The sequence below is a fragment of the Carassius carassius genome, chromosome 20 (genome assembly GCF_963082965.1).
Source record: "Carassius carassius chromosome 20, fCarCar2.1, whole genome shotgun sequence".
Taxonomy (NCBI): domain Eukaryota; kingdom Metazoa; phylum Chordata; class Actinopteri; order Cypriniformes; family Cyprinidae; genus Carassius; species Carassius carassius.
This window is the reverse complement of record NC_081774.1, coordinates 5,992,992-6,019,645: the sequence shown is the minus strand read 5'-3', so window position 1 is coordinate 6,019,645 and position 26,654 is coordinate 5,992,992. Positions and strand designations below refer to the sequence as shown.

The following is a 26,654-nucleotide window of genomic DNA, read 5'->3' as shown; positions in this document are numbered from 1 at the left end:
AAGCTCATAGGGTTGAGGCTTGAAGCAGTTTTAGTTCTTTCTTGTTTCACCACAAATCATTAGCACCAAAAAAAAATGTTTTTGTGGAAAAGTGGAAATATAAGTTACAACATCCTTATTAAAGAAATGGTTGAGCCAGCAGACTAGAGCTCTCAGCACTCACTCACTACACGGCAGCCATCTTTTTTTTTGTATTATATCAGATTCATGCATCAGGGACAGAGGCCTATAAATACTGCTGCTGTCATTGATGATCATCAAACAACAAAACAGGTGTGATAAAAATCTATATTTAATTTATACAGTGAACACTTTACAGTGTTGTTTTATCTAATTATTACATTTCTGTATTTGAATACTACCAACCTTATTTTATTTGTAACATATTCTGTTGTATTTATCTATGCTTGTAATTTGTGAATTTGTTCTTATTTTTAATGGCTGTTCCCTTTAATCATGTTTAAGCTTTCTTAGTTAATCTAGTATTTGCTGTTGTATCAAAGTACTTAACTTTAAAAAATGGAGATCAAGTAAAAAAAAATTTTTTTCTTGCTAATCCGAAAAATGATCCGATCCGTTGGTCAAAAACCATAATGTGATCCGAACCGTGAGATTTATGATCCATTGAACCACTAATATATATACAGGTGCATCTCAATAAATTAGAATTTTGTGGAAAAGTTGATTTATTTCAGTAATTCAAAACAAATTGTGAAACTTGTGAAAATTGATAGCCTGAATGCACTGTAAGTCGCTTTGGATAAAAGCGTCTGCTAAATGCATCAATTTATTTATTTTGTTTATTTAAATTCAGTCCACACAGATTGAAGTAGTTTAAGTCTTTGGTTCTTTTAATTGTGACGATTTTGACTCACATTTAACAAAAACCCACCAATTCAATCTCAACAAATTAGAATACTTTACAAGACCAATTTAAAAAAAAACATTTTTTGTGAATTGTTGGCCTTCTGGAAAGTATGTTCATTTACTGTACATGCACTCAATACTTGGTAGGGGCTCCTTTTGCTTTAATTACTGCCTCGATTCAGCATGGCATGGAGGTGATCAGTTTGTGGCACTGCTGAGGTTGAATGGAAGCCCAGGTTTCTTTGACAGTGGCCTTCAGCTCATCTGCATTTTTTTGGTCTCTTGTTTCTAATTTTTCTCTTGATAATACCAAATAGATTCTCTCTGGGGTTCAGGTCTGGTGAGTTTGCTTGCCAGTCAAGCACACCAACACCATGGTCATTTAACCAACTTTTGGTGCTTTTGGCAGTGTGGGCAGGTGCCAAATCTTGCTGTAAAATGAAATCAGCATCTTCAAAAAGCTGGTCAGCAGAAGAAAGCATGAAATGCTCCAAAATTTCTTGGTAAACGGGTTCAGTAACTTTGGTTTTCAAAAAACACAATGAACCAACACCAGCAGATGACATTGCACACCAAATCATCACAGACTTTGGAAACTTAATACTGGACTTCAAGCAACTTGGGCTAAGAGCTTCTCCACCCTTCCTCCAGACTCTAGGACCTTGGTTTCCAAATGAAATACAAAACTTGCTCTCGTCTGAAAAGAGGACTTTGGACCACTGGGCAACAGTCCAGTTCTTCTTCTCCTTAGCCCAGGTAAGACACCTCTGACTTTGTCTGTGGTTCAGCAAATTCCATGACAGGTCTGTGTATGGTGGCTCTTGATGCCTTGACCCCAGCCTCAGTCCATTCCTTGTGAAGTTCACTCAAATTCTTGAATTGAATTTGCTTAACAATCCTCATAAGGCTGCGGTTCTCTTGGTTGATTGTGCATCTTTTTCTTTCACACTTTTTCCTTCCACTCAACTTTCAAAATTTCAGTTTGATGAGACATCAAAGTACCATGGTACCTAACTTGTCCAAAGAAAAACATAATAATACAGTATTTCATGTCTGTGTGGCATCAGTAATCTTGCTGGGCAATATCAGGTCTACATGTGTAGTAATCTGTCAAATAGAATTGGTTTCAAGTATGATGTCATTGTTGTTGTGATTACAGTTGTCCCTTTGGTGATGCCAAGCATCTCCAGCCAATCAGAACATACCAGCTTATGTCCATATGAAGAAAACAAAGCAGGTTTGAATCAAATTATTAGACAAATACTCATTTATGACAGCGGTATAGGATTACAGTGAGGGTTAGAGATGTGAGTGTGTGTGTGTGTTCAGTGCAGTCATTGAGCTTTTCTGATGCGGTCATTAGTTTTTATGGTAAAACTTGTGAGTCAAAGATGAACTTTCTTGATATTGCGTCAGCAGCAGCACTGCAGTAGAGCTTGGCTGTGAGTTTCATACACATACACAAACAAAGTCTCTCCCTCTATCATAGTTGAAATGGTTTACAGTGTTTCTCTTTTCAGTCATGATGATATCAAAAGGGTTTTTAGGACTACAAAACTGAAGCCAACTGAAGCTGAGAATGAAGGCATCGGCAGTAAACTTTGACATCAAGGTTGCATGTGTTTTTCCAAGTGCCCTTCAAATTTTGTATATGTGTGTCATCAAAATAGTGGCATGGTCTCTCTCTTTTCTTTCTGCATACTGAGTTGCTAAGTATGCAGAGCAGAAAAGTGGAACGATGAAAGACTGAGGGTGTTAAAAAGAGGAAGCTGTTTATTAACTCATCATATCGCTTCATCATATAGAGTGTTATGAAGTGTTATCTTCATCCTTTATACTCTAGAAGGTCCATCTGGAGAATGTCTATTAGCATTTCTGTTCATTTCAATAGAAAAGTGCCTTGACTTGGATTTTTGTGCCAATCAGCTGAGCCATAAATGTCATGTGACTACTTACTCTGGAGCTGTTGGGAAATTATGTCATCACTACAATTGGCTGATGGCACCACAAGGATGTTCACAGTCCCAAAATGTTTAGTCATTTTTATTATTTATTTTTTATTTCTATTTAGTTTAAATTTAAATTCACTTTTAGTGAGTTTTTTTATTTTAATAGTTATTTTATTGTATTTTATTTCAGTTTTATTTCAAATATACACACATGCACACAAACACACGCAGATAGATCTAGATAGATCTTTGCCACTAGTGGTGCAGAAATTGCTCACTGCACCTTTAAACATTTCTGTAGACTTTTCACAGTGAACCTGCAGCTTTCCCAGATGGCACTCTGTGTTTGTGTGTGAGTGTGTGTCAGGGTGCACAACCTCATACTTGAGACATGTGTCTGACATTAAAATTGATTTGACAACCTCCCTACAAAACCAAACCAGTCTAATGCTGGGGCCATTACTCAGAGTTGTTAAGTTGAGTATTAAAAAAAAACCGTTTACAGCACTGTCCTCTCTCTCATCCTCATTCTCATTCTCTCTCTCTCTCTCTCTCTCTCTCTCTCACTCTCTCACTCACACACACACACACACACACACACACACACACACACACACACAGATACAGAGATAACTCACTGATCTCTGTTCCAAATGCTTGGCAACCTTAGCCAGCGACAGTCCCTTATGTTATTATGGAAAAATAGCTTATCGGTCTCTCACATAACACACACATCGGCTTATCTCCTCATCAGAATCATGCTGACAGAGTGAAATGTAGTTTAGAGACTGCTGATTATAGAGTAGAATCAGATTTTCTGGAGTTTTCCATCTCATTAAAGGCCTGGCCTTAGGTCACCATCCTTTCTTGTGCTCTTTCTCTTTCTTGTTCTCTCGTTCTGTCTCTCAGGGGAAAGGTGCACTTCATACTGAGTGTTTTGTGCGTATTTACTTGCTAAAAGGAGACGGGAGCTTTAAGTTTCCACATTCAGGCGGGGTCGTCCTGAGACCCAGGCGTTTGTGACCTCTGTTCATTCACCTTGGCTGTTCCCATTGCACTGGGTAGCCTGCGGGATGCAGGTGAATGGGAGGAAGCCTGACAAGCATCGCTAGTGCTCTGATCAATGAGAGAGCACAGGAGTAAGCCTAAGATTGTGTGTTTAAAAGACGCTCTCTTGGGATTTTCAACCTACACATTGTGTTGTGGTATTTTTACTTGATCTCTTGGAGAGAAAAATAAGGAAACGCACAAATGTACATGGGTAGTTGATACTTAAGATCATTATTATTATTTCCATCAACATTAAGATTTAGGTTAATATATACACCACTACATTTCAGGGTCAGTAAGATTTTTTTTTTTTTTTTTTAAGAATAATGTTATGCTTACCATGGCTGCATTTATTGATCAAAAATACGAAAAAAGTTACATTATTGTAATTTAAAATAACTGCTTTATATTTTAATGTTTTTTAAAACACTACAGGTGCATCTCAATAAATTAGAATGTTGTGGAAAAGTTCAAGTAATTCAACTCAAATTTTGAAACTTGTATATTAAATTCAATCCACACAGACTGAAGTAGTTTAAGTCTTTGGTTCTTTTAATTGTGAGGACTGTCTCACATTTAACAAAAACCCACCAATTCACTCTCAAAAAATTAGAATTTGTTGACATTCCAATCAGCTAATCAACTCAAAACACCTGCAAAGGTTTCCTGAGCCTCCAAAATGGTCTCTCTGTTTGGTTCACTAGGCAACACAATGGGGAAGACTGGTGATCTGACAGTTGTCCAGAAGACAATCATTGACACCCTTCACAAGGAAGGTAAGCCACAAACATTCATTGCCAAAGAAGCTGACTGTTCACAGAGTGCTGTATCCAAGCATGTTAACAGAAAGTTGAGTGGAAGGAAAACGTGTGGAAGAAAAAGATGCACAACCAACCGAGAGAACTGCAGCTTTATGAGGAATGGACTGAGGCGCTAGGGTCAAGGCATACAGACGTGTCAAGGAATTTGGCTACAATTGTCATATTCTTCTTGTTAAGCCACTCCTGAACCACAGACAACGTCAGAGGCGTCTTTCCTGGGCTAAGGAGAAGATGAACTGGACTGTTTCCCAGTGGTCCAAAGTCCTCTTTTCAGACGAGAGCAAGTTTTGTATTTCATTTGGAAACCAAGGTCTTAGAGTCTGGAGGAAGGGTGGAGAAGCTCCTAGCCCAAGTTGCTTGAAGTCCAGTATTAAGTTTCCACAGTCTGTGATGATTTGGGGTGCAATGTCATCTGCTGGTGTTGGTCCATTGTGGTTTTTGAAAACCAAAGTTACTGAACCCGTTTACCAAGAAATCTTGGAGCACTTCATGCTTCCTTCAACTGACCAGCTTTTTGAATTTGCTGATTTCATTTTACAGCAGGATTTAGCACCTGCCCACACTGCCAAAAGCACCAAAGGTTGGTTAAATGACCATGCTGTTGGTGTGCTTGACTGGCCAGGAATCTCACCAGACCTGCACCCCATAGAGAAACTATAGGGTATTGTAAAGAGGAAAATGAGAAACAAGAGACAAAAAAATGCAGATGAGCTGAAGGCCACCATCAAAGAAACTTGGGCTTCCATACAACCTTAGCAGTGTCACAAACTGATCACCTCCATGCCATGCTGAATCGAGGCAGTAATTAAAGCAAAAGGAGCCCCTACCAAGTATTGAGTGCATGTACAGTAAATTAACATACTTTCCAGAAGGTCAACAATTCACAAAAAAATGTTTTATTGGTCTTATGAAGTATTCTAATTTGTTGAGATCGCGAATTGGTGGGTTTTTGTTAAATGTGAGCCAAAATCATCACAATTAAAAGAACCAAAGACTTAAACTACTTGTCTGTGTGCATTGAATCTATTTAATACACAAGTTTCACAATTTGAGTTGAATTACTGAAATAAATGAATTTTTCCAAGACATTCTAATTCATTGAGATGCACCTGTATTTGCTCATGTGATGCAAAGCTGAATTTTCAGTGTCATTACTCCAGTCTTCAATGTCACATGATCCTTCAGAAATCAGAAATATTAAATGGGGGCAGCTGTGGCCTAATGGTTAGAGAGCTGGACTAGTTACCAGAAGGTTGCAGGTCTCGGTGCTGGCAGGAGTTGTAGGTGGGAGGGAGTGAATGAACAGCGCTCTCTTCCTCCCTCAATGCCCATAGCTGTAGTGCCCTCGAGCAAGGCACTGAACCCCCAGGTGCTCTCTTGGCGCTGGATATATAGCAGACCACTGCTCTGGGTGTGTGTTCACTTCTCACCTGTGTGTGTGCACTTGGGTTGGGTTAAATGCAGAGCACCAATTCCGAGTATGGGTCACCATACTTGGCTGAATGTCACTTCACGTCACTTCACTTCAAACAGTTGTGCTGCTTAATGTTGTTGTGGAAACAGTGATCTTTATTTTAGGAAAAAAAATACAAAGTGAAAAAACAGCATTTAAAAAAAAATAGAACAAATATCGTGTGTAGCATTGTAAATGTATTTACTGTCACTTTTGATTAAATGAATGTGCACTTACTGAATAAAAATACTTACTAACCTAAAACTTACTTACTAACCTAAAAAATACTTACTAACCTAAAACCTTTGAAGAGTAGTTTATAAGGGAAAGTGTATATCTTGCTCCTGTAAGTTTTTCAGCCCTTTTTTCAACTTTTTGACTTATTCCAATTTTTATTATTATTGTTGCTTATATTTAGTAAAAACATTACTCATTAAGACTTCCAATATGAGGTCATTAAAGCTGAATATAATATTGTAAAATAATTAGAAAAAAGCTATTTAAAATGGTTTTCAACAGAGAAATTTCCCAAAATAATTTAATGTCAACACTCACGCCACCTCACTTAAACATATTAATTTATTTATTTGTTTGTGTTTATTTATTATTTTTTATATTTTCCGTATCTGGAATAAATTATCAATAGTGTTTTTTGTTTTGTTTTTGGTTGCTCAGTTGTTCCCAATTCTCTGTGATACTGTAGTCAGTAGATATCGATTTGAGTCTGTCTTTTAATCTACATTGTCTATGGGATTTCATTATCTGCAGGTGAAAAAGCAACATCAATTCATATATGAGAACATATATAAAGAAGAAAACATGATAAAAACAAACTTTAAGTGATCCAAGGAAACTTTCAATCGCCTCACACCTTGCATTACTTCTGGGAACACCTGCCCACTCTCTAATACCTCCACAGACAGACAGACAGAGAGCCAGCGAGACAGGACAGAGTCACAGTTGGTGCATGAGGACGGTTATCTGAGTTTATGTAACTGCCTCAGGTGGTCTGTCTTAGTGCAGAGGTGGGGGGTGGAGGGCAGATGAAACCATATTATTTTCTAGTTACATAATATTTAGTGTTTAAAGAACTGGCAGCATTGACTAGAATTTGACTAGAATTTTTTTTTCTTTCTTTTTTTGCCATCTTTACTCTTCATTTTTAAGGATACCACGCACACACTCAGACAAGCGCACACTTGTACACATGAATCCTCTCAAAGCCTCTCTGCTTTCTCCAGAGGATTTCTTGTCAAATAAGGTTGACTGAGCCTCACTTTCATTGCACTAGGCGAAGATAGCAGGACAGTGATTTGATCTCTGGCTCTCTACAGACAGCTGACATAAGTGTGCTTTTTACATTACCGCTGCACTTCTGTGGACTCCCAGAGTTACTTTCATTTTACTTACTCATAGATATTTATTTTTCAAAAAGAGATTCTTATAAATATTATGTTAATACCATGGTACTTTTGGAGTACCATGTAAAATATATTTATGATATACCATTACAAAAAGTACTGTGGTGGAACCACGGTTACACTTAATTTTACACTGTGTATTTACAGTATAGTTACAGTGCATTTACCCAGGAAATCACTGGTTTAGGGGTGGGTTCAGGGTTCGTACCTAGTTAACCAATTATTGTAATTGCTATAATAACTACATATGCAGAACAAAGTTTCTTTGGACATGGTACTACCATGGTATTTTGGACATGTTCTATGGTAGTACCCTGAAGTACATGTAAATGAACTTCAGTACTGTGGTATATACTATCTTTATTATTATAATTTTGAAACAATCTCACAGTGTTCACCAAGGCTTTATTTATTTGAAATAACAAAAACATTAATATTGTGAAATATTTTTTACAATATAATATAACTGTTTTCTATTTTAATATAATTTTAAATTTAATTTACTACTGAAAATTATGAATTTTCAGCATCACTACTCCAGTCAGTGTCACGTGATTTTTCGTTAATCAATATTCTGATTTGCTTGCTAATAATAATAATAAGAAGAAACCGTATTATTATTATTATTAATCAGCATTGAAAAAGTGCTGTCTTATATTTTTTCAGTGTTTTTATTTTTTATTTTTATAAATGTGGTAGAAAGTTAAATACAGCATTTATTTGAGAGGGGAAAAAATCTTGTGTAACAACAATAATGTTTTTATTGTGACTTTTTATTTCATGCATTCCTGCTAAATAGTTTCTGACCCCAAACTTTTAAACATTGATGTACTTCATAGTATCTACCATCTGATACAAATTACAGTACCATGCTAGTTTAAAGTTGATTAAATAGTCTAGCATTAGACTATAGTCTGAGTCTAAGCAGCTAGCAATTACCCAGAACCCCTTTGCAACCACAGAGTAACATTCTAAAATCCACACTCAACACCCTTTTGTGCAAGAGTTTTACAAGGCGATTAAGTTTTCAAACAATTCTATTGCTTTTAACAGATTTTTGCATCACAAGTCTGAGGGTATGATGTGGTTAATCCAGCCCTCCACGCTAGAAGAGGAAGCGTTATGAAGATTGCTGTTTGTTCTGACATTTCATGCGATGCTTGATGCCCTTCTTGATTATCTTCTTAAAATCCCGTCTGATTCGCCCCGGTCACCTGTGCTAGTGTTTGTGCATCACCGCACGGCTCTTGAGCAAGAGGTGTTTCCATAGCAACAGGTTTCTATAGAAACTGGATCACAGTGGCTGCTGGAGGGCGAGCATGACTCATCCTGCTGAGGGGGTTCAGCAAACCCAAAAGCAACCAAAGTTTACTCTCATACACTTCTAGCAGCTGCAGCTGTGTTGCAGTCACTTAGACAAAAATACTGTGGTATTACCGTGAAAATATATCACGGTAAACATGACCTGAGGTGATACAGTGAATTTTATCTTGTACTATGGTACTTTTTTTTGTAATGTTTTACAGTTGTTTGTGTCTGTCGCAAACGTTTGTGGTTTGTTTTAGAGTTTCTGTATTGAACTTTTAAAGGAGATTTTTATATGAAATGATTTCCTGCTAATTAAATCTGAGAACAGTGAAGGTTTCCTAAATTAGACGTGTGTGTTTTCTCACTGCACCTGCTAGCTTCAGTCAGGTTTTGTTAGGGAAAAAGCAGGAGAAGGGAAAATAAATTATCTGACTTGCTTTCAGTTTTGCAGTTTGAGATGTCCAACACCGCCAAATGGTCTATTTGTGTTCTTTTCGGTTTCATACGCAGAAACACATTATAACGAACCGTCCGTGAACATCCTGGTTTTGGAACAGCTGAGCATAATGTGTGTTTGTGTGTGTGCGTGTACACAGCAAACAGATTTTAGTTTTATGTTTGGCAGCTGCCGTCACTGAGCAGATCTCCCAGTCTGCTTTGATTCATATTAGCGCCCAGATTGAAATCTTAATTATAAGCGAAAACAAGCTCATCTCGTTTGATTTCTCTCTTCTCAAGAGGACATGCTGTCATGAGTTCAGAGAGTCAACAACTTTATACTGAACTGTTTATTTGTGTATATATTGGTATTTAAAATCAGTGTTCATGCTTGTTTACATGCTTGTTTACAAGTCTTCATTGCTGTGCATCTGCAGAGGCTGTGGAATCAAACGTTAGAGAAATATAATGTGTATTGTGCATGATGTAATAAGGGCTGTTAATTTAATTTGTTAATTTAGAAAAAAAAAATAATAATAATAAAATATATATATATATATATATATATATGTGTGTGTGTGTGTGTGTGTGTGTGTGTGTTTACATAAGGGAAATTAAAGCAACATTTTAAGAAACTTATTTATTTTCTTTTTTCAGAATACTGTTGAGTGGCCTTTTTTTTCTTTTGCATTTATATGGCTTCCAGCAGGTGCTAACTGTAGTCAACACAATCTATTTTAGCTTGCACGTGCTTGTGTAAGTTGTTTTCGGTACAAAGGCACAAAGGCTAACTGGCTCTGAGGTTTCTGTGAGTAATAGTGTGTCTAAGACACTTATGCCTGATTGTGACACATATAGCCCTCTTTTTGTCACCCTTATTAGGCAAGGGAAGTTCAAGGGAGGTGTCAGCATAGTCTTAACTGAAGTCAGAGGTCAAGAAGGTCACTGTGCTAGTCGTATTTTCAGCAGATAATTCTAAAAACACATTTCAAAATTGTAAAAGAATCACAGTGTAGATTTTTAAGTATGATTCACTGCATTAGTGGCAGAGGCTTTAGATTGCAGTCCAGATGTTTTCATTGTCTGTAAATCTTGCAGCGTACCATAGCTGACATAAGGATAATCCAATGGCATTCACAGATCACATCCAGCAGGTGTTCAGATCATAGAAGAATATGACCTTTGTGACCCCTCAAATGATCTTTTTTCATTCTTTTACTGGAAAAGTAAAATTATTTCTTTTTTTTATAATTAACCACTTATGAAAACTTCTGTGATCACCTTTAACTGGTATGATTTTTTTTTCATGTTTATAGAAAACTTATTTATTAAAATAGTTGCATTTATTGAAAACTTATTATTCTTTTTTTCAAGTGTATTATTCATTTTTAGTTTATTTATTCATTTATATATATAAACCTTGATTCCCCAAACCCCCTCTGTTCATTTTGTCAACTTATTTTGGCTGTCAGTCGAGAACATTGAAGCTGTCAGATTCCTTTAAACAAGATGCTTTTCAAATGATTGCCAGTGGGCTGCTATAAACTTAATTTTGTCACAGCTCAGCATTACAGCATACATGGGTACTTCAGAGAGATGTTAGTGTGTTAATACCAGGCATCTGTGAGTCCATTTATGGATGTCAGTGCTGTCAAAATTGTTGCTCAGGGGTTATTCCACACCCTCCCTAATCTTTCTCTCTCCCCTTCCGTGGCTTTATTCCAGGATCATTAATTTTCCTGAGTGACTGCCACACGTCAGTGTGCGTCTGCCAGGCTCGGTAATCTCGGGGTCACTTGACTCCTGTGTCAGCGTCCAAGGACGTTCTGTCACTGAGCTTTATGTGTGTGTGCAGCATGTGTGCGTGTTAGAGAGAGAACCAGAGAGAGCGATAGCAAGAGGGTTTACATGACTGGGACCTGCTGGAATGGAAAATACCATCCACGATCCATCACAGGACAACACAGGGGGAAACCCAGAAGCCCTCCTGCGACGTGCAGCCAAAAAGAGAGATTGTGTATTGGGATATTGTGCTTGATGTTCAGAAATTCACACGGTCGCACGGCCCAAAATAGATCCCTAATCTGTTAACAGGAGTCCGGTTATAGTAAAGCTTTGATTGGCATGGGTCAGGGATATTGATATTTAATGACCGACCTGAGATCAGCCTGACACAGTTTCTCATGTACACATCTGAGCAACAAGGCCCTATATACTGATCCCAGACCAGCAGGTATGTCTGAAGTTCTGAGCGCAGATTAAAGCAGGTCACCGGACTCCAGATGCAGAGTCATTTTATTTAAATCATTTTTGGCATGACACAGCTTTGAAAAACTACTGACAGCATTGTGTGTGAAAGAGAGAGGCAGACCATATTCAGAGTGTTTGGCTGGATGTTTTGGGCTATATTTATTCATGGCTTCGAAGTGGAACCTTGGTTCCCAGAAAGGGTTTTCCATACAGATACAGCTTGGAGTTCAAATTCTCTCTCTCTCTCTCTCTTGCTCTCTCTCTCTGCGGTGGTGATAGCAAACAGGTCGTTATCAAGCAGCGTCTGTGTTGAGGTTTATAGATAAACAGTTTCCAGGGAGACCACCTTGAGTTCTGGCAGATCTGTGTTGGATCGTTTGCTGTAACTTATTTTGCCAATAAATCAATAGTCAAGCTGTTTGTCAACAAGTTGTGTAAATAGTTACTAAATGAAATGTGTTTCTACCATGTCGGAGCTGCACCAAACTAGAGCTGCAACTAACGATTATTTTTTCTGTCGACTAACGATTATTTTTTCGATTAGTCGACTACTCTTACGATTATTTTTATTACAATAAATAATTAATATAATGTTCTTTTTTTTGATTAGCTAATGAATCCTTTGGATAACTTTTCAAAAGAGTATAAGTACAACTTCTAATATAATATTTCAACCTTTATTCATTTTCAACCAATGTGGTTGAAGTTTTTACAGTATACAAAAATAAAGAGGCAAAGAAAATTATTTTACTATGGTAAATATGAGTTAACGATAGCGTTTATAATTAAACCACAGTAGCCACAAATTTACAGTTGTCTGAGACGTCATGAAATGTTCTTTAGCATCACAAACCATAAAATGTAGTCAGGGTTCTGCTATGGTTTAGCATGGTTTCCAGAGATCTGGAGCTGATTTGGGGTAGCTCGGTGGTTTGTGACTGTTGTCTCGCGGCGCGCTGTCTTTTAAGGGTCGTTCCATCACATCTGCAGCAGAGACCTGAACCAGGAAGTTGGTCACCAGATCACACGGTAACCAGTTAAACCGTAACACCAGAGAGCGCCAGGATGTTTTCCTCTGAGGTGCTCGTGCATCGCATTTGTGCTGCCATGGTACACCATATCGGTTTTGCATAGGGAACAAAGGGCCATTTTATTTGGACTCTGTTTAAAGTATTCCCATACTTTTGATAACAGTGGTCTCTGTTTTTGTGATAGAATGCAACTTTCTCCATTCCCAGTATGCCATTACGCGAGATGTAAACAGTGTGACGCGTCGACGGATTTCACGCACGTCGACGGATTTTTGTAGTCGACGTAATCGATGACGTCGGCGCATCTTTGCAGCACTACACCAAACAGCTGTTTCTTTGCTTTGGTATTAGACTAACTCATCTTAAATGTTTCTGTGAAGTGTGTTTGAGTAAGCGTTATACAGAATGTCTTTGGTTTGTGTGTGTGTGTGTACAGAGAAAGTTTAAGATCAATTACAGCTCGAAAGGGGACTGACTCTTTACCAGGATCCAGTCTCTATATATCCTCATAATTTATAGTTTGGAAGCTTGGGTTCAGTCAGAATGTTTTTAGAGAGCGACCAAGCCTGCATTCATTTAAAAAATAATACAATAAAAACAGCAATATTATAAAATATAAAAAAAATACAAATAGCTATTATATAAAAAAAAAATATATATATATATATATCATATTTAAATATATTTTATTAAACATGATATATCAGCAGCCATTACTCTAGTCTTTAGTGTCACATGATGGTTCAGAAATAATTTAATATGCTGATTTGGTGCTCAAGAAAAATTTTGTATTTTTTTTATATTGGAAACAGTTGTGCTGCTTAATATTTTTATGAAAACTATATTGCTTTTTGATTATTTGATAAATAGAAGGTTCAAAAGAACAGCACGTTTATGAAATGGAAATCTTTTATAACTTTTTAAATGTCTTTACTGCTCCTTTTGATCAATTCATTGGCATCCAATAAAAATTTGCTTATTAAAAAATAAATTAAAAAAATATTTACCTCAAAATCATGCTGACACCAATCCACGGTAGAGCATGATTTTTTCTCACTTTTAAAATTGTGATTTCCAGGCCTGGTCAGGGAAAAATCAGGAATAAATTCTAAATTTAAAGCAAAACTTCCATAAATATTAAATGCACATTTATATAAATATATAGCATCAAATAACCTTCATACTAAAGGAGCTGATACAGTTTGGGACTTAATCCATTAGGAATAATCATGTTCTGAATGTAAATTGTTCACAATTTGTGACCCTGGAGCACAAAACCAGTCTTAAGTCGCTAGGGTATATTTTAAGCAATAGCCAGAAAAACATTGTGTGGGTCAAAATTATGGATTTTTCTTTTATGCCAAAAATTACTAGGATATTAAGTAAAGATCATGTTCCATGAAGATATTTTGTAAATTTCCTACGCTAAATATATCAAAATGTAATTTTTGATTAGTAATATGCATTGCTAAGAATTCATCTGGACAACTTTAAAGGTGATTTTCTCAGTATTTAGATTTTTTTGCACCTCAGATTCCAGATTTTCAAATAGTTGCATCTCAGTCAAATATTGTCCGATCCTAATAAACCATACATCAATGGACAGCTTTTTTATTCAGCTTTCAGATGATGGTGTGAAAAATGTACACATAAGACTGCTTTTGTGGTCCAGGGTCACATATGAGGAGGAGCGTAGTAGAGTAAAGTAGGTCAATGATGATTTCGTTTTGTCTTCTGGCATCATTTTTGACCCTCATGTCATTGCAGCCCTCTAGGATTTTCCATCTTCTGTAGAAAACAGAAGATGATGTTTTGAAAAATGTCTGTTATCTTTATCCAGTCAGCGGGATTCAAAATTGTTTGGACCCCACCATTTATAAGAAAATTCTGCTTTTGAAGGCTTGCATTGACATGAGGGTGAGTAAATTCTGGCAGAACTTTTATTTCTGGCTGAATGTTTCTGTAATCAGTTGTATTGTCAGTCTAGTCCCTATATTAACTGGTGTAGTTCTGAGCTCCAGGTTGTTTGAGTGCGACTCTACCAAGTCTGATGACAAGAGACCTGTTCCTCTAAGTGAAAGTGTGTTGTTGCCGCAGCTACGTTGGTATCCATAGTGACTGCCATCCCATGGGCGTCCTCAGGGCTGCCAGACACACTGCCCCATATACTTAGTGTTATCCACTCAAACACACACACTCTCACTCACACACTCACTTTTGCCCTATTTACCTAGTGCCTTTAGCAACTGTAAGTGTATTCATTCCTCTTGGGGTGTAGTAGTACAGGAGGACTACCCTTTCTCTCGCTCTTTTTCGGTTTCTTTTTTAGCAAAAAGTTCAGGGATAATTGCCTAGAGTTATTAAATGCTGTTTGGATGGCCACATAGTTTTGCTGGTGTGGTGTGTTTGAATCTGTGATGAAGTGGGCGGAGCAGCTGTTTGTTTGTGTGTTTAGAGAGAGGGTGTGTATGTAGGCGGGGGGTTTTAGAGGCTGCCACAATCATTAATTAGAACAAACAATCTGTCTGACTCCCACGGTGTGTGTGGATATGTGTGTGTGTAAGATGCTGCAAACAAGAATTGGGATAAATAGATAATCTGCTATTTTTTGCTGTGAATTATACCAGATAGAAGCTTGTTTGTTTGATAAAGAAATACATGCATAAAGCATTATTGTAATGCAGAAACTATTTCTCTGTTCCAAAACCAAGTGAAATGTTTTGCTTTGTACTACTTACATACTGTATAAGGCAGCATACTTATTTAGGTTAGTTCACACACCAAAAAAAAATAAAATCTGTTGTCGTTGTACCTTATCGGTCCATACCTTTATGACACAAAGATACAAAAATTGACAAACAAGGAATCCTATGTTGTTTCGGAGTACATAATGATGAAGGTTTTATTTTTTGGATGAACTATCCTCAGTTTTCAATTAGAAACACTACAGTTGAAATGCCAAGATTGTAAAAATAAGATTTAAAAAAATATATATAGTTTTGAAAGAAAGCTCTTATGCTCAACAAGACTGCATTTATTTGATCATAAAATGCAGTAAAGCAGTAATATTGTGGAATATTATTTCAATTTAAAATGACTCTTTTTCTATTTTAATGTATTTTAAAATGTAATTCATTCTTGTAATGCAAAGCAGAATTTTCAGAATCAGTACAACAGTCTTTAGTCAGTGTTACACGATCCTTCAGAAATCATTCTAATATGCTGAATTTAAGAAGCATTTCTTCTTATCATTTTTAAGGATTACATAAAGAATAGAATCATTCAAAATGATTCTAAAGAATAGAATCATTCAAAAGAACAGTGTTTATTTGAATTAGAAATATTTTTTTATTATGTGAATGTATTTGTGAATGTAAAAGTGTCAGTATTTTTTAAAAAGAAACCCTGCTGACCCCAAAAGTCTGAACAGTTTATATTTATGCATTGAATTGAATACATTTAAAATAGATAATTTGACCTTGACCACTCACTGGGTGATTTTGTTATTTTTTTTATTTCTGCATATTTATTCACAATGCCACCTTTGAATTTGGTCAGAAGAAAGTGTCTTAGATGGCTGTGTAGCGTCTAGCTAGGCTGCTTACTGTTTTAACACTGTTAAATCAATGTCGTCATAAGAAGTATTAATAGGAAATCACATGTCCTTGTGATAAGCAGTTTCCCACTAGAGAATGTGCTAGTGAGAATGGCTGCATTTTGTGTGAAGTGTTGATGGGATGTGGGCACTTTGCTGATTTGTTGACAGTTACAGCACATACTGTAGCAATTTTTATCATGTTTTTATTTATATAACCCTAATAATACAGGCTGAAAATGCCCATTTTGCAGGTATATGCTTTTAAAAGACAAACAGGATTTATTTTCACACAATATGGGCTCTTTTGTGTGTTACATCATGACCCAAATGAATTACTTTTTTTTTTGCAATGTAGAAACTTTCGTTTCCATGGCAACCTTGTGTAGGAAATTGCCAGAGTCTTGGGAAAATGTTTTCAGCCAAGTCATTTGAAGAGCTCATAAAAGACACATACTTGAAGCATCCCACCATTTGGCAGCAGAGAACATCCACCCAAACCTCCACGTCTCTGATCTTAAAAACACAAATACAGACAGATTCAAGCTGTTATTGATGATCAGGAAACCAATGAATGATTTGCGAACCTGTGTGCTTCTTGTATGCCGTGTCGAAAGGCCATTGGCACCAGTCTGTCTGGTTCCACGGCTGCTGGCAGCCAATTAGAGAGGCTGTTCGGCTTGTATAATTAAAAATATGTTATGTAATGGCCAGGTGCTGAGAAATAGATAGAAAGACTAAATTATCTTTTCTGGCCATTTGTTCGTTGGCAGGATCTGACATGGAGGTCAAAGATCAGTCGGATGCATTTGGTTAATTGCAGAAATCGATATGCTGGAACATCTTAAATCAGAATCTAGCAATCAATATTTATGAATCACTCACAAAGGTGCTAAAGCATCAGCTCTCGCCCAGCCTACACTAAACACTTTACACACACGCAGACAGATGCACAAACATATATATACTTATGCATGAATGAACTCAAACATATGCACAAACATGCATTCTGGCACTCATAGTCAATAGTGCGCATCTGTTGGTGATGAATGTATAATTTATGTGGTTTGCTGTCAGTATACTTTCATTCAGAATGTTCTGGAAATCAGTTTGCTCGCTCAGACACATTTATCTTGGTTGCTACAGGGGACATGGGATTTTATAAGAAAATTTTATGTATTTTAAAGGCATTGACTGCATTTGCCAAAATGTGCATAATGCAACAGACCTTACTGAAGCGAATTAGGGCTGCACAATTTAAGAAAAAAATGACTAACATTAACAAGGATTAACAAATACTGGAACAAATGTATGTCTCATTGTTAGGTAATATTAGTTAATGCATTAAATATAGTTAACAATGGAACCTTATTGTAAAGTGTTTACCATTTGTAACATTGTTTGTACAGTAGGACTGCAATATATACAATATAACTATCAAATAATACAAATAGTAAGCAAAGTTATTGTAATTGTTGTAATACACCTATTGTTAAATTTAACTGTAAAATTAAATATTGAGTATTTAAGAAAAAATAATAACACTATTATAGTACAAATGTAAAATAATAATGCTATTATTTATGGCTGTAGTATTTTTTTTTTTTTTCATTTTTAAATATTAAACAATCAAACAATCAAAGGGGTCATATGATGCTTTTTTAAATATCATTATTTGGTGTAACAGAATATGTTGACATGCTTTAATGTTAACAAAACACATTCTTTTTCAAATGTAGGTCGTCTAAGCCCCTCCACTCTCAAACGAGTCTTTTTTATTTTTTTCCCGACAGGAGCAGTCTTCTCTGATTGGAGAACTGACCCAGTGCATTGTGATTTGCCGAACATCACAAACACTCGTCGGAAATGTAACACCCCTTTCCATAATCATGAGCTTCATCTTTCAAAATAAATGTAACGACATTTAACAATGTACTTAGTTTTACCATCAGTTCAAGCCTGAAAGGGGAACAGAGTGGTGTGACAGACAGAGTGATGAAGCTCGTATGTGTTTGCAGTACACAAGCCATGGACGGTTAAGACCGCTGACTCCACTGTGTGACCGTCTCTCTCTCTCTCGCTCTCTCTCTCTCTCAGTCTCTCACTCTCACACGCAACGTGCAAAACTTTCATTAGCAAAAACTAATAACAAAACATTCTTACAGTAGCTGATTCAGAAGCACCATATTGTCGTAGCAAAGTCAGAATAACCTCCTCTCCTAGGTTCACGAAATGGTCATACATAAAATGCGTTGCTGTACTGTTGTAAGTAATCTTAAAGATTCCTAAATGCATCTACTTTCGGAAAGCCAAATAAAGTGCTTTTGCCTAGATACACACAGCATCTCCCTGACATGGCGGCTTCAACACTAACTGCGGTTACCGAAACCAAGTCTACTTTCCTTGTGTGAACATTTGGGCGGCATTTCACAAATATTTTGACATAGTGACATAGACGGGGGCTTGTTTTGAATGAGACGTTTTAGGGGGGCGTGTCTTAACTTTGATAAAGAATATCTCTTTGGATTTGAGACTTTAGTCTTTGCAACTTTACAGATCTTCTTAATGCACCAAGAGCTTATAACACTCCAAAGAGAAAGGAAAAATGGAAATCGCATCTTATGACCCCTTTAAACAATCTTGAAAACTCTGGATCATCAGCTGCTCGTGTAAAAGAACATAGTGCTGCACTTTCACAGTTGGTGGTATACAGTATATAATACTCAGTAGCAAGCAGTATTCCAAGCAGTATTTCATTCTGAATGTTAATTATGAACCACCTCCTATAAAAGTTTAGCTACTGTAACCTGAGTGATTTTGTCTCTAAAGTATGGTAGCATTAGAAACACACAGTCAGAGCTCAATTCCAGCCTCAATGCCAGCAGGTAGAACAGCTTCTCTGAAATCTCAGGGAGTTTGATCATCTCCCATGATGTGCTTACTAAGCACTTTGTACTACACAAACACATGCTGCGGAAGCTGATCATTTAAGTACAGTCTAAATGATGGTTTACTTCACAGGAGACACGCAGAAAGCAGCTCCACTGCAGCAAAGCTAATCAGTGTTCATAAACTCAGGCTATACAACATACTCCTATTTCAGCAGGGACTGGTATTGCTGTCAAGATCAAGAACTGATGCAGAGTACATGCTACAATCTACAAGTATATTTGTTTAACATGTGAGTGATTAAACTGAAGACAGACAGACAGACAGATAGATAGTATACATGGTAATTCACACGCTTAACTCTACATTTATTAAATCAAAGCAGCAGCAAATAACTCTAAAAGAGTGTCATGTTTATCTCTCATGGGCATGAGTGTAGTGTAAATTCTGCAGTTAGGCAGTGCAGCGCCAAATCGTCCAAACCCCTCATTTCAAAATCCAGGTCACAGTCTCCCGGCCTGCGGTCAAATCAGACATGCTGAGTGCAGTTTTATTGGAGCAGGAGCGAGTCTAGCAAACTCGAAAGGACTTCACAACAAGAGAGTTGAATTGACTTCCATAAACAAGTATGTATGTTATTTGCACCCTATGTGCTCTGTGCACACTACATGGATAGAACAAGTAGTGTTGTATTAGCCATTTTGAATAAAAGTTGATGTTGGTTGCTTTGTAAATCTTCAATCCAGATGGCTTTTCTGATTCATTTAAGACAAGTCTGTCCAACTAAAAAAAAAGTGTTAATAAGGTGAGAAATGTTTTTCAGCCTCTTAATTAACAATGGCTGTGCGGTGTGGGCCAAAGACAGCAGCACCTTCTTTGCATAAAGACACGTTGTGATCTGGTCTTAACTCGAGGCGTTAGCCATAATGAGTGACTCATAGACTTCTGCTAGAGCTGTGTGTTTGGTTAAGATGAACTGTTTAGAGCATTGAGTTCACAACATATTCACTTAGAAGCAAGAGATGGCTGATTATGTGTATGTTATTTTAACATACTGCATCATACCTTAAAGCTGAAGTGTGTAGTTTTTGTGAACTAAATTGCAAAATGATTTTAACAAAAGGTTTCTTGAACACTTCATCTTTCTGTTAATAGTTGGACAAACTCAAGTCCTGCCCCAAAATCAGCCTGTGTTGCTGTGTCAGGTTGGTTGGGATTCTACAACAATCAGAGTAATGTTTTTATTACATTTTTGGTGAAGTCAACTTACAGATAGTCTCAGCCTTACGCCCACAGACCGTTGGCTAAACGTCTGATGCATATGGGACACAAAAGTGGAAACACTTCAGAAGTGCCGAAGTCGTCATCAGATTGGTTGAATTCTACAGGATTTTCGCGAGACTTGTGTGTCGCGTTCTTTAACGTTTTGCTTGGAAACAAAGATACCGTGGTGTCAAATCCCCTCACAAAAAAAAAGCCATTGTGTTTACAACTGTGACGATGAATGCTTATCGGGATCAACTAAATGCTGGATTTTCAAAAGTATGTGAAATATTTAAAGTTCGCGGCATAGAATCTTTAAAATACGTCTGAGAGTTTTACATACTGGACATTTCCACCCCTCGAAACGTGACTATGGACGAAACGAACTGTGATTGGTTGTTTGACATGTTGGTCAAATGGCCTCATGGGCGGGCCTTGGCCAATGAAAGCTGCCGTGAATTGTAAGACTATGCGAGACTAACTTACAAATGACTCAAGTTGTGGTAGAGAAATTGTTAATTTTAATGGTTAATTTTCCATTTTTTTCGTAGTTTTGTTTACATTTATTCAGTATTTCATCATGTCATATGAATTAATTTGAGTAAATTTCAGCCTGACATGAGCAGTCATGATTTTATTGTTATTGGATTATTTGAAACAGTAATGCTATTTGTAGATTTTTCTTCTTAAAAACCTTGTTTTTGATTCTATACAGTAACAAAAGTTTGGAGTCAGTAAGAATTCTTTTTTCTTAGACTCACCAAGGCTGCATTTATTTGATAAAAAATAGAACAAAAAAAAAAAGTGAAAAAGTAATGTTGCAGAGAACAGCATTTATTTGAAATCTAAATCTTTTGAAGCATCTTAACTGCCTTAAATGTCACAATTTTTATCAATTGAATGTGTCCTTGCTGAATACAAGTATTTATCTCTTAAAAAACTAAAATCTTACTGACCCCAGACTTTTAAACAGTGAAGCATATTGCTATTATTTTTCCTCCTCATGTTTTCATCAATGTTTTAATGAAACATTTTAATTATCACCTTGACGCACATTGTTGTGAATCACTAATCTTTGCAATAGTTGATGAAACCTTTCTAAGCATTTTCATCAGTAGTTTCTTTGACGAAATGCACATTGGATAGTAGGGAGCATTTTTACATTGCATAATTAACACACTTCACCTTTAATAGGAAAGGATGAATAAATGAACTCATCACCTGTACACTTTCACAGACTGTTAGTTTGATAATTGCATCTGCTGTAGAATTTGGCAGTTCTCCGTGGCCGTAAAGGATCCTGATTCCCTGAGGGCTGAGTGCTGATATGACAGCTGTTATCCTTGAAGGAGACATTCACGGCAGGGAAGAGAAAGAGCAACAGACAACAATATGAAGATGATAGCATGCTGTTAACTAATGCCCCTGGAGGATGCTGGGAGTTACTTTGTTAAAGTACTTTCTGGCTGCTAACAAGCCGGAGGGAGATTCTAGGTCATAAAATTACACGTTTCTGCAACCTCACATGCCCAGCTCTGCTCATAGTTAAATAAAATCAAACAGTGTTGATATAAATGTAGTTTTTTTTTCCTTATGTCTGCTATTTTTCAGTGTGTGTGAAACATTAAGTTAGGGCAAGAAAGTTAAATATGTTATATTATACCTATATAATAGACAATATCTTTCTAGAATATACTGTCTGTTGGCTTTATTAGATACTTAAAAACCCTATGGAACCAAGAGTGGTGTTTTGCAACTAGGTACATTAACATTTATTGGTCAAACTTTATTTTAAGGTCCAATTCTCACCATTAACAAACTATTAACTACGGCTTTTCCCTGAACAAACTCCTAATTTGATGCTTAGTTAGTAACTTAGGTAGTTGTTAAGTTTAGGCATTGGGTAGGATTAGTGTTGTAGAATATGTGCTTTATAAGTACTAATAAACAGCCAGTATGTTAATAATAGGCATGCTAATAAGCAGCTTGTTAATAGAGAGAATTGGTCCCTATACTGAAGTGTTACCCATTTACTCATTTAGCAGAAGAGCTTTTATGCACTATTATTCTTAGTATGAAATGAGAAGTTATAAGCTAAATTCTCTTTTAGCAGATACAATGCAACATATACAACTCACTAGCAAGTCATGCAATGTGACATAACTAAAGCCTATTGGCTATTTAATAATTTTTTTTAATAGAAAGGCACCAGGTTATTGCAGGCTGACTTCCACACTTATATTTGTGTTTCAAAATAACAAACCTTACCCAACAAACTCTATCACACACACTCAAATCCCCTGTCAGCCTATCCCAATTTGCAGCTGATTTTTTTTTTGCAAGTTTCCTCAGCCGTCAGCAGTTCTTCATCCAATTAAAGACAAAACAAAACACCAGAAAAAGTGCACCAAGAGAAAAGCTGCAGCCCAAAACATATACTATCCATATTCTGTACTATTTAGTATGCTGGACTAGGATTAGTGCATATTAAAGTTTCATATTTCCTACTATCTCTTGTGCTATAGAAAAGGAGTTTATAACTGGCATCAAATCATGTTTGTATATAGTTTTTTACATAAGAGGAATGGAATGTTACACCACTGTCTGAAAATTTGAACAGTAAATAAATACTTTTATTCAGCAAAACAGTCTAAAGTAAACAGATCATTATTTAGAGCAGTGTGTAAATAATATTCAGAGATCACTGTAGACCTAATGTAATAGTCACTGGTTTAAATGACCTGCTTTCGAGTGTCTGTAATGATGGCTTTGGATGGGAACATGATTTAGTGAGCAGTTCACCATTAACCTGAGTGTTTTGAACTAAAGGTTAGATGTAATTGTTGTAAGACTCATAACGTGGGAAGTATGTAATTCTGACATTACCCTTTACAGTTAGTGGAGCAAGATAATTATTATAATGATGACAGTAATGCTGCCTGTGAGGTCAGATTGTATTGAAGAAAACCCCTTTCTCTTTATTAACCACAGTACTTTTTCAGTCATGTGGCATGTGTGAAAGAACACTTGTCCTTTGAACGTTCATTCCTATTTTTTTTTGTGTCAAAGCAAAACAAAAAAACAACAACAAAGATGTATTGATGTTTGGCTGCACATTAGGCTGTATTGTGTGTGATCCAGGGTTTAGCATTCACCTTGAGACTGGTTTGGTGATGTTCCAGGAAAAGCACAGTGTGTGTCAGAGGGTCATTAATCAGAGGCAGAGAGAGAGATCAATAAACCTGATCATTAGTCTCATCAGCTGTTAACGGCGAGCTGAGATCATCTGATTCGCCTACAGATCTGGCACTTCACCCAGGAGAAACAGTTTAGTGTCATGTTCTCGGACTTTCATGATGGAGCGTTGCCTTTGAGGAGAAGCAACCATGGTTGGTGGTATTTACTGTCACAGGATAAGCAGATCTGCTTGCTTTTACATATAAAACAGACTAGAAATGTTTTTTTTTTTTTTACACTGTGACTTTTTTCTACTGTTTTCTTAGGATACTTTTTTTTTTAATCTGATGAAGCTTTTATTTGTAGAAAATATTTCACCATAGTTCTCATATCTCTTTGCTTGATTTTAATTCAAATGTGACTGGAAATGCAAGGTTTGACGTCAGTGATGCCAAATGTCATTGGTTGTCAAGTATCTTGTCATTGACGTCAAAACTGGTGCCATATTTGAATTGAATAAGACAGCAGGAAGATTTTAAGTGAATCATTATCCATGTTTTGCTGATATGGACTATGTTTTATGTACTTGATTGATACTTTTTTTGTCATTTTTGGAGTTTACCGGAAGAACTAACCCCAACTCATAGTTTGAGCACATTAATCTATAATTAAAGGGATAGTTCTGTCATTAATTACTCACCCTCAAGTCGTTCCAAACCTGTAAGACCTTACAAATTAAGATGATGAAATACGAGAGCTTTCTGATCTTGCATAGACAGCAAGAGAACTACCACAGTCAAGGTACAGAATAGTAAAAACATCTTTAAAAGAGTCCATGTGGCATTAGTGTTTCAATTGTAATTTTATGAAGCTACGAAAATACTATTTGTTTGCAAAGAAAACTGAAATAATGACTTTATTAAACAATTTCTTCTCTCCCATGTCAGTCTTCAAACTGAGGTTGAACCACTGATGTCACATGAACTATTTTAATAATGTCCTTAGTATCTTTTCAGGCTTTGAACGTGTCAGTTGCATTGCTGTCTATGCAGAGTCAAAAAGCTCTTGGATTTCATCAAAAATGTCTTAATTTGTGTTTCAAAGATGAACGACTGTCTTTCGGGTTTGGAACGCCATGAGGGTAATTCTTGACAGAATTTTCATTTTTGGGTGAACTAACCCTTTAACTTGGTCAGTTAACTATAGATAACGTGATCATAACATGTTTATTTCAAACTGGGAGAAAGAAAGTGCGACTTTCAATGTTCTCATTCCTGTAGAAGTTCTATTCTATTCTGACTCTCTCTTTTCTCTCACACTCTCGGCGGATTCCTTGTTGACACCAGAAGGTGTGAATTATTGATTTCTTCAGGCAGATGAAGAATGGGTGGCAGGGGCACGTGATGCGCACACACACTTACACAAACACTCAAACACACTCATGGGCACATATACCGTACATACACTACTGTTTAAAAAAAAAAATTCTTTTAAGAAATTAATACTTTTACTCCACAAAGATGCATAAAATTGATGAAAAAAATAGCAGAAAATACTTTAAATAAATAAATTGCGTGAAAAATGTCATTGTTTCAACAAAAATATTATTAAACATAAAAAGAAATTTCTCTTGATCAGCATGTGACCATCATATCAGCATATTAGAATGATTTCTGAAGGATTATGTGACTCCGAGGGCTGGAGTAATGATGCTGAAAATTCAGCTTTGCATCACAGAATTTTTAACTGAATTAAATGAATGCAGCCCTGTTGACCATAACCACTAAGGTTATATAGTTATTTTGTTTTTTTTAATAGGCCTAAAGCTTTCTGTAAATATGACTTTTAGCATTTTAGAATAAAAACTAATTTTTTATTTTTTTTACATTTGAAAATGAACCTTGGCATTTTTAAAGGGTAATTTTTGTCATATTTTCCAAACTTTTGGAGACAATTTTGTCACCAGTGTCTATAGCCAAGTAAACCTGTAGCTAGTAAAAATAGAGAGAGAAATAATAGCTCTAAAGTACATTACTGTGCATTGCATTTTCCTTCTGTCTGCATCTGTTAGAGTTTGTGCATTTTTCAAAAGAAATATGCAACTTCAGTTCCCCATAGAGAATCAGCATATAATTCATGTGAATTAATGGTAATTCTATAGAAGGTTCTGCATTGGTGACTGTGATGATAATATAAACGTCATAATTATTAAACACAATATTAAAACAAAAATTTACAAAACAAATGCATCAGAGGATCACAATGAAAAGTTAATTATAGTATTTTAATATCTCAGCCAATTTACGAGATGGGCAGCGTGTGGACTTGGACTTTGAAGAAATGTTAATACTTGTTTGGAAATAATAATTCTAGAGATGATCATATATAATGCTGATGATAATACAGGTAGCACTTATAATAACTATGATAATTAGATGATTTGTTTTTCCCCACAGGTCAGTCGTGTTTTGAAACCCGGTGGCCGTTTCATCTCTGTCACGTTTGCACAGCCACATTTTCGTAGGGGACTCTACGCTCGAGCGGAGTATGACTGGTCTATCAAGCACTATCACTATGGCAACAGCTTCCACTACTTCCTCTATGTTCTCACCAAAGGTGAGGAGCTTAGCTCTGAGGATGCTGCATTGGAGAGAAGACTGCTTGAGGAAGCTGAGGCTCCACCCACCAATATAAGATTTCAAGAAGCAGATTCTGAGGACTTCCTGAATAACATTGGATTATAGGGAGTTGTATAACATCTATCAATCAAGAGACTGCTGACAGAAGTTCTACTGCATACTTATATTTTTTAGGCTCCTATCCTAGTGCACCCAAAAATTACACTTCCTCTCCTTCATGTTGTTCTAAATTCATTAGATTTTTTTTTTATTCCTTGGAGCAAAATGGTAAAAAAATTGTTGTTGTTTTTGGATTTGACATGCCCCATCTCCATTCACTTTCATTTACATTTATGTTCCAGGGAAGAAAGTCATACAGGTTGGAACAACATAAGGAAGAGTAAATCATAACAGAAATGTAAATATTGTGTGAACTATCACTTTAACAGTTTTCTTGACTAAAGAAAGGAAACATTTACTCAATTTTTTTTTTTTTTTAGTGATGTTAAGGACAACATTACACT

At 36.3% G+C, this 26,654-nt stretch overlaps 1 protein-coding gene across 3 annotated transcripts in view; it reads left to right on the top strand.

Annotated features, from left to right (window-relative positions):
* The window catches only part of ece2a (endothelin converting enzyme 2a), a 73,390-nt gene extending 47,024 nt beyond the window's left edge, over positions 1-26,366 (top strand). For all 3 annotated transcript variants that reach the window (XM_059501362.1, XM_059501361.1, XM_059501363.1), the window contains exon 4: positions 25,969-26,366. In XM_059501362.1, the coding sequence (XP_059357345.1) occupies positions 25,969-26,256 (288 nt within the window). In that variant the 3' untranslated portion in view covers positions 26,257-26,366. The remainder of the gene's footprint in view (positions 1-25,968) is intronic.
* The last annotated feature ends 288 nt before the right edge of the window (positions 26,367-26,654 follow it).